This window comes from Portunus trituberculatus, chromosome 48, assembly GCF_017591435.1.
Source record: "Portunus trituberculatus isolate SZX2019 chromosome 48, ASM1759143v1, whole genome shotgun sequence".
In the NCBI taxonomy this organism is placed as follows: domain Eukaryota; kingdom Metazoa; phylum Arthropoda; class Malacostraca; order Decapoda; family Portunidae; genus Portunus; species Portunus trituberculatus.
The window spans coordinates 4547186-4555924 of NC_059302.1; the positions used below are offsets into that span (position 1 = coordinate 4547186).

The 8739-nt window shown below is 37.3% G+C and overlaps 1 protein-coding gene across 11 annotated transcripts in view; it reads left to right on the forward strand.

The window, feature by feature from the left end:
- The first annotated feature begins 2195 nt into the window (after window positions 1-2195).
- The window catches only part of LOC123498480 (adenosine 3'-phospho 5'-phosphosulfate transporter 2-like), a 24114-nt gene continuing 17570 nt past the window's right edge, over window positions 2196-8739 (forward strand). The window contains exons 1-4 of one of the 11 annotated variants that reach the window (XM_045245607.1): window positions 2196-2227; window positions 6739-6923; window positions 7465-7589; window positions 7921-8017. In XM_045245607.1, coding sequence (XP_045101542.1) covers window positions 6747-6923; window positions 7465-7589; window positions 7921-8017 — 399 coding nt within the window. In that variant the 5' untranslated portion in view covers window positions 2196-2227; window positions 6739-6746. Of the gene's footprint in view, window positions 2228-2351; window positions 2575-2708; window positions 2734-2976; window positions 3144-3169; window positions 3262-3393; window positions 4887-6738; window positions 6924-7464; window positions 7590-7920; window positions 8018-8739 lie in introns of those variants that run through there. The other 10 variants (XM_045245600.1, XM_045245601.1, XM_045245605.1 and 7 more) reach the window with 10 other exon arrangements.

Sequence of the window (8739 nt, forward strand, 5' to 3'; positions counted from 1 at the left end):
TAAGTCCTGCATCGAATTCCTCTACAATCTGTAATCCCCATACATGGGGATCATGTCTTGTTTAACTATAGTAAATTTCTTATAAAACTATCATGCAGCGCTATACATAATTATAAATCTAATAAATTTAAGTGCTTATCTAATCTGTTTTAAACATTGTCAAACTAGTGCTATTTACAACCGTCTCTGGCAATGCATTCCAGAAGTCTACCACCCTATGACTAAAGAAATATTTTCTTATATCTAACCTGCAGCCTTGCTTTCTAATCTTCCTGCCATGATTTCTAGTCCTACTTCCCTCCTCTAAGGTAAAGAAAGATCTCACATCTATGTAGTTTGTATCTGAGAACATTTTAAATAACTCTATCATATCCCTCTTATACATCTCCTCTCAAATGAAAACATGTTTAATGCCTTTAATCTATCTCTATACTCCAGGCGCTTCAAAGCTGGTATCATCCTAGTTGCTCTGCTCTGAACTGCTTCTAACATGTTGATATCCTGCCTATAGTGGGGTGACCAGGCCTGTATGCAATACTCTAAATGGGGCCTAACATAGGAATTATATAAGCTACGCACCACTTCCTTACTTCTATAACTAACATTTCTATTTATAAAACCCAGGATCCTATTTGCCCTATTTCTTGCTTCTAAACATTGCTTTGAAAATTTCATAGTCCTGTCTATCACTACTCCTAAATCCTTTCCTTCATCTACTGCCTCTAGCCAACATCCCTCCATCTCATAGTTAAAGTTTGTGTTGTCTTTACCTAAATGCATAACCTGACCCTTTTAGAATTAAACTCCATCTGCCACCTGTCTGCCCATGCTATCAGCCTGTCCAGGTCTCGTTGTATTCTGTAATTGTCCTTTTCACCCTGTACTGCACATGCTATCTTAGTATCATCTGCAAACTTTGATACTTTGCTACTAATTCCTATATCTAAATCGTTAATGTACACCAAGAAAAGAAGAGGTCCTAGCACTGATCCTTGGGGTACCCCACTAACCACTTCCTTCCACTCAGACATTGCCCCATTTAATACTACTCTCTGTTTCCTATCAGAAAGCCATTCACTAATCCAATCAACTAACCTACCCCCTATCCCATGTAGTCTCAATTTGTACACTAGCCTCCTATGCGGTACCTTATCAAACGCCTTGCTTAAATCTAGATATATAACATCTATGCTATTTCCATCATCTAACTCCTTGGTAATATATTCTAAGATATCGAGCAAATTTGTAAGACAGGACCTCCCTGATCTAAAGCCATGTTGGGTATCTCTAATGCAACTGTTTTGACGCGCACATGATTATAATTATGAAGCCACGTACGCTGTTGATAAACAACAACAACAACAACACACACACACACACCCACACACATGGCCAAATGGCATTCTAATAATCTCGTATTCTGTAGGGAAATATTGCTGGCTGGGTGACCATGTAGGTGACAGCGGTGAATAACACACACACACCCTTGCAAGATAGAAGAAAAAGAGGAGACAATATAACATTGTATACAATAGTTAATGACATTGAAAAGATAGACAAGCAATACGCGGTACTGGTGACAGAAGAGGCTGGAGGGACGTACGTATGCAAAGCATAGGAAGAAAAGTGTATGAAGGGATATTGGAAAATGCAGTTTTCCACATAGAACGGTGGAAAAATATGGAATACATTGAATTATGAAGTTGTTACAGCACGTGATGTGCATAGCTTTAAAGAATAATTATATAAATGAAGATATGGAGACAATATTAACACAATAATGCATGAGCCCCGCTCGAACCCCGGTACAGTACAACTAGGCAAATACAAGTACACATACACATGATAGGAGTAGGATCCCTGTGTTAATGAATCGTGTATGAAATTATGAGTGTATATAATGTTATTATTAAAGAATAATAATGAAAAAAATAGATAGAAATAAAAAAAAACTATTAAAAACTACATTAAGTAAATTAACAATTGTATATATTAAAAACTGCCAAATTCAAAGAAGACTAAAATAAATTTAATTAATAAATATATAAAATTGGCCTAATACCCATGCCAGCTAGGGTGATGGCCAAATAATTAAACACACACCACCGCGTTGTGTAGTGGTTAGCACGCTCGACTCAATCGAGAGGGTCCGGGCTCGAGTCCCGGAGGCGGCAAGGTAAATGGGGAAGCCTCTTAATGTAGCCCCTGTTCACCTAGCAGTAAATAGGTACGTGATGTAACTTGAGGGGTTGTGGCCTCGCTTTCCCGGTGTGTGGAACATGTTGTGGTCTCAGTCTTACCCGAAGATCGGTCTATAAGGTCTGAGCTCTCTCCGTAATGGGGAAGACTGGCTGGGTCATGGTACAATATCAAAAAGTTATTGTACCATGGGCTGGGTGACCAGCAGACGACCGAGGTGAATTACACCACGTACGTAGTGGAGTGGAACTTACTGGTTAGCACGCTCGTCTCACAACCAAGAGGACCCGGGTTCGAGTCCAGGAAACCGAGAGGCAAATAGGCGAGCCTCTAAATGTGTAGCCCTGTTCACCTAGCAGTAAATAGGTACGGGATGTAAGTTCATGTAACTCAACGTCGCGGGGTTGTGGCCTAGCTTTCCCATGTGTGTGGTGTGTGATGTGGTGTCAGTCCTGCCCGAAGATCGGTCAGCATATGAGCTTTGAGTTCCTTCCTTAGGGGAAAGGATAGCTGAGTGACCAGCAGACGGCCGTGGTGAATAACACACGTGGCCATATCCATATGGGAGTGTCCTTATATCCTCTTATTCCTCTATTCCTTATCCATTTTTCTTTCTATTTTGTTTTATTTATATCCTGTTTTATTTCAATTTCCTCTATTTTTCATATATTTCCTTTCTATCTCCTATTTTGATCCCATTTCCTCCACTTATCTTTTCTTACTCTTTCCCTTGTTGACCAATAGCGTGGCTTCATACATGTGAAGAGAGTTCAAGAGACTGAAGACAAATCAGTTGAGTGCAGGAGCCAGGAGCTGCGAAGGAGGAGCTGGGAATCCAGGAGAGCGGGTGGGACGTATACTTTGAGTTTAGTATTTGGGTGACACGGGGACAAAAGGTACCCCGGCGGGTGTCCAAACAATTAAGTGATGCGTGAGGAAGAGTGGTAGAGTATCTGTTGTGAAGTGACGTGGCCGCACAGAGCACCACAGGGCAGCTCATGCGTTACCATTGTGCTGTGATTTACAAGATAGGATGTTCACGTCTTAGATGTCTCGTACTGTGTAGGCAATTTGGGTTTATGATATGTATATATATATATATATATATATATATATATATATATATATATATATATATATATATATATATATATATATATATATATGAGAGATTTGGTAAAAGTGCAGAATAGGACCTCCCCCTTTTCCTCCATCCCAACGCCCCACCTGCCTCAGCAAGCTTGGGGAACTGTGGGGAATCGAGGGTTTTACGAGGGGGTGGGAGCCAAAAGAGGCGAGATATGGCGATCCAAAAGACAATTTAAGGACAATAACTGCCGTTTTTTAAGGAACAATTTGGGAAATGTAAAAATTCATGGATAATTTTCGCAGAAATTATCCTAACCTTACCTAACTGTCCACCTAACCTAACCTAACCTTGCCAAAAAAATAGAAAATGTAAAATTTCATGGATAATTTTGGGTGAAATTATCCTAACCTTACCTAACCGTCCACCTAACCTAACCTAACCTTGCCCCCAAAAAATGGAAAATGTAAAAATTCATGGATAATTTTGGATGAAATTAGCCTAACTTAACATAACCTGTTAGCCAACACCCCCCTAAACTATCTTAACCAAACCTAACCATCCACCTAACTTAACCTTACCATGAACACTAACCCAGCCTAACCAAAATGCAGACACTAAATAAAAATACCAAAAACCAAATCATTGTGAACTTCAATTCTGAAGGCACCGGAATATTAATTTAATTACTATGCCCTTACAAAAGCCATCCCCACATTGAAAATACAGACATGTTGTATAGCAAGTACTATATCACCTTACATGATTGTTTCAATGATTAGGAAGGAGGTGGCATTCTTTACTTTTTCCATATATATACCATATATATATATATATATATATATATATATATATATATATATATATATATATATATATATATATATATACATATATATTATGTGGCATATAACCAAGCAGTCCAAATCAAGGTTGTCAATATCTCGTCATATGATATTTTGGTTTAAACCACTTTTCATATACTGTTAAATTTTTCATTGTCTCCTTCCCAATGCACAGTAAACTGGAATAGCAGTTGTAATATTTTGGAAGTAACATTTCCTTGAAATGCTGTTTACTATTTTTCATTAGTTAATTTGTAGAATATTCATTATACAGATGTGGCACACATAGATAACACTGGTTTACAAAAAAGATTATTTTTTTTGCTTTGAGGCAAGGATGTGAATAGTTGTTTTTTGCTTATTTTGATGTGGTGAATTCAAATTTCTGAACAATTTTGAGCTATCACCTCTAGTTTTTTTCACATATCTTTTTTCAGTTATACCGTATATAAATTCAAAATATAAAGTGTTTATTACATCTGTTACAAAGACATATTACAAAAAAAAACAACATAGACACAGAACATTGATGAAACTAAATGATTTGTAAAACACAATACACACAAATCATAGTACAGTAGACAGTTAGAAGTGAGTTATTTTGTATCATCATGCAGGAGCATCCAGCAGAAGTCCTCCATCATGATGGGTTTCCACTAGCCTTGGTAGTTGCTCTCCATCTTAGTAATATCTTGGTGGAACCTTTCTTCATGCCCATCACTCACTGCCCCGAGGTTCTGAGGGAAGAAGTCGAGGTGGGACTGGAGAAAGTGAATTTTGAGTGACATTCAGCACCCCATATCCTCATAAGACTTTAACAATTTCTCAATACACTCTTGGTAATCTGGTACCCAAGTGTTGCCAAGGAAGCCTTTGTAGACTGACTTAAATGCTTCCCATGCTCTCAGTTCCTTTAAGGTATGAAGCTCCTCAAAGTTCATATCCTTCATCACCTTTCGGATCTGAGGTCTGATGAAGATGCCCTCCTTGAGCTTAGCAGAGAGCACAAGTTTTGGAAGACAGTGCCATTTTTGTCCATGGCCTTCACAAAATTCTTTGTTAAATTTAGCTTGATATGAAGAGGAAGAATCACCTTGTTCATGTCTACCAGAGGATTTTCTTGGACACTTTGTTCACCAGGCACAAAATTGCTCCTAGATCCCCAGTCCTTTGCTTGTTGTGTTTGGATACAGCCTGACTGTCCCAAAGACAGAGAAAGCAACAGTACTTTGTGCAGTCTGCTTGCATACCCTTAAGGAGCCCAATGATCTTGAGTTCACCACAGAGACTCCACTGGTACTGGTTGTACTTGACAGCTTCTGAAAGGAGCTCTGTATTATCATATGACTCCTTCAGATGGACTGATTGGGTAATGGGAATGCTGGGGTATTTATCCCCATTGTGCAGAAACACAGCCTTGAGACTTCGCTTGGAAGAGTCTATGAAAAGATGCCAGTCTGAGGGAATGTGTGGGAAACCAAGGTAAGGTGAACAAGGCAGAGACATTTATGTAGTAGCACAACCTATTTTCCATGTCAAATAATGAAGCGAAGTTTTTGTTCCATGTCCTGAAACTGGTGATACTTACGTCTGCCTTGGCCAGGTTCCGCTGCTTAAGCCGGAGTGCCAGGAGCTCTGACTGCTGCTTAGATACAAATCATGGGCAAGGTCATTCAGGTCTTTCTGTGTGATCCAGTGGGGCTCGTTGCCACTTGCTCCTGAATAAACAGAGACATTGTCTTCAGAAGATATTTCCTTGGCAGATTTTTCCCCTGAAGGCATTTCTTCATCTGATGAAGGAAGGAGATCCGTATTTGTTAGAGACGTAGGGACAGGGCTACTGGTGTACTCACCCGCATTGCATGTTAGGGTTGCCAGATGCTTTTAGTAAAAACAGGACATGTAAATTTTCTAAAAAGACCTCAATTTCAAAAATTTCTAATTAAAAAAACACACAATATCCTATATAGGACACATCTGGTAGCCCTGAATGTATGTACATATTCATGTGCATGTATACATGTATATCTCAAAAACTAGAGGTGATGATTGAAAATTGCTTTCAAATCTGAAATCAGCACCTCAAAATTAGGCTATAACAACTATTTTTATGCTTGCCTCAATTTATCCATAAACCATTGAATTACTGTTCCTGCTTCTGAGGGACTTGTAGTGTAACAGAAGTAAATAGTTAATAAAGAAAGAGCATCTCCAAGCTATTAGTGTTTGCTACATTACTGCCACCCCTGCATCAACATACATAATCTAGGATGGCACTCATTTATGCTATATTAGTGACAAGACAGTTATGGACAACCATAGTTGAGTGAGGCCTTGGTGATTATCTTTGTCTAAAATGTAATGTATCAGACTTCCATTACTTTGAGTGTCATGTCAGTTGTTCAGTCTTTGTCCAATTCTTCCCATCTTCCAAGTTTTTCAGTACATATGTATTTCAGTAATGCTATTGAGAGGTAAACAATACAGTGTGAAGTGCTGTATCCTTAACAGATATTTCAGAGGTTTTGTCTTATGATATTATTTAGTTTGATTTGAGAGCATTTTTTGTGTGCTTTGTCTAAAATATCACCTTGTCCCACATTTCAGGAAAAAGAATGAGTCAGAAGGAGAGTGTGAGCGTGAGCCTAGGAGAGGCTGGACCAGGACCTCAGTTGTCCAAGAAAGTGGTCAGGTTCTTCAGCTTGCCAGTTTCTGAATTTCCTGTCCCCCTGCAGCTAACTTTGTTGACATCTTTTGTGTTCATCTTCTACCTCATGTATGGATATGTTCTGGTAGGTTTGATCAGTTTTGTGTGTATTTGTCTATGTATTTAGTAACTGTATGAACATTTTAGTGAAACCGTATATTTACAATTCTTGACTGCCATTTTTGTTGTTGATTGTGGTAACTATCATGAACACTATGTAGTATGAGTAGGAATATTGGTCCATAACTACATTTTTTTTTCTTTTTTTTGCCAGTGTTGTTTGGTATTTGAGAACACAAGCTAACACTTCCACTAACTCTTGATGAGTACTCTTTGTATTTTCATCTTATTTTTAAATGTAAAGTAATATTTCTTGCTTCCAACCTACTGTAAGATTTCTTGCTCTCTAGCTACACCATTGTTTAGTGGTAAGATACCAGATTAGTTTGATTTCATAGTCTCAGGTGTCATTATAAATGCATTTTAAAGAGAGTCTGATTATTTAGACCAGTCAAGAAGTGAGAGCATCAGTCTGTAATATTGTGACTTTGTGTGTGTCCTTAGACACCAAAATTATAGTGATACAGTTAGTGATAGGATATGGAATAAAGTTTTTTGCTCTCCAGGAACTGATCTTCACCCTAGATGGGATGCAGCCATATGGGTGGTACCTGACGCTGGTGCAGTTTGCTTACTACACTCTCTTTGCTCTCATTCAGTTACTGTTGTCTGGTGAGGGTATCTCCAGAAAGTTAGTGTCTGTTTTGTACTTACATTAGTTTATAGTGTATTATTTTTAGTAAGTGAATAATGGATATAATATCATATTATTATAAGCTGCATATGTATCAGAATACAAATGTAACATTTTTGTTTTTATATGGAAAGAAGATGTGGATACCATGTTTAATTATTGGATAAATGTCATTATGCAGATGTATGTGTATGACTAGATTATACACTAAGGGGTTAATGAATACATAAATTAGATATTTGATCTGTGCATTATAATAATAATAGTTTATTTTTGTGAAGGAACAAAAACAAAACATTATTTGGTTGATATTGTTCTACTCTATCAGAATACCTTTGAGGACCTATGCTGCTATTGCCTTCCTCACTGTCGGCACCATGGGATTCTCCAACTCATCTGTAGGATACCTTAACTATCCTACTCAAGTATGTATAGCTACTACAATAAGCATATATCATAATGCAAACTTATTTTTGTGTATTGTAATAGAGATGAAACTTTCTAAAAAATGTCATTTTACTTTTTGTTATAGAATCATGTTTGTATCTCTGAGTACAGTAGAACCTCAGAACATGAACAAGTCTGAACATGATTTTTTTTTTCTGTAGAAAATGACATAATTCCATTTTTCTATGCAATTTTCCTCAGAACATGAATCTTTGTCTGTTTTAGACATGTATGAAAATATACAAAATACTTATAATTTTAGGTGGATTATTTTTTCTGAATTCTATTTGGTGATTTTGAGCATAGTCTTGCAACAATGTGAACCAGCAGTCTATCCACTTCACTTGTTGTTACACATGCATTGTGTCTCCCATGATGTTGTGACTTGTATTATGTACTATTCATGTGTTAGTTTTCTGTGTTTGTTACAATATATTGCTATTCATATGTTAGTTTCCTGTGTCTGCTGCAATACATTACTATTCATGTGTTTATTTCCTGTCCCTGCTACAGTGTCAGGAAAGAAGCCAATGGTCCTGACAAAAGGATAAAAGACTTTATTACTATTGCAGGGAAGGAGATGATTGAAGATTGAAAATCTTGTTAGAATATTTAATCAGCTACTCCTTTCATATTATCTGGACTGTATGTATTGTTTATTACTTCATAAGTATTATATCATGTAATGTTTTTAAAAATG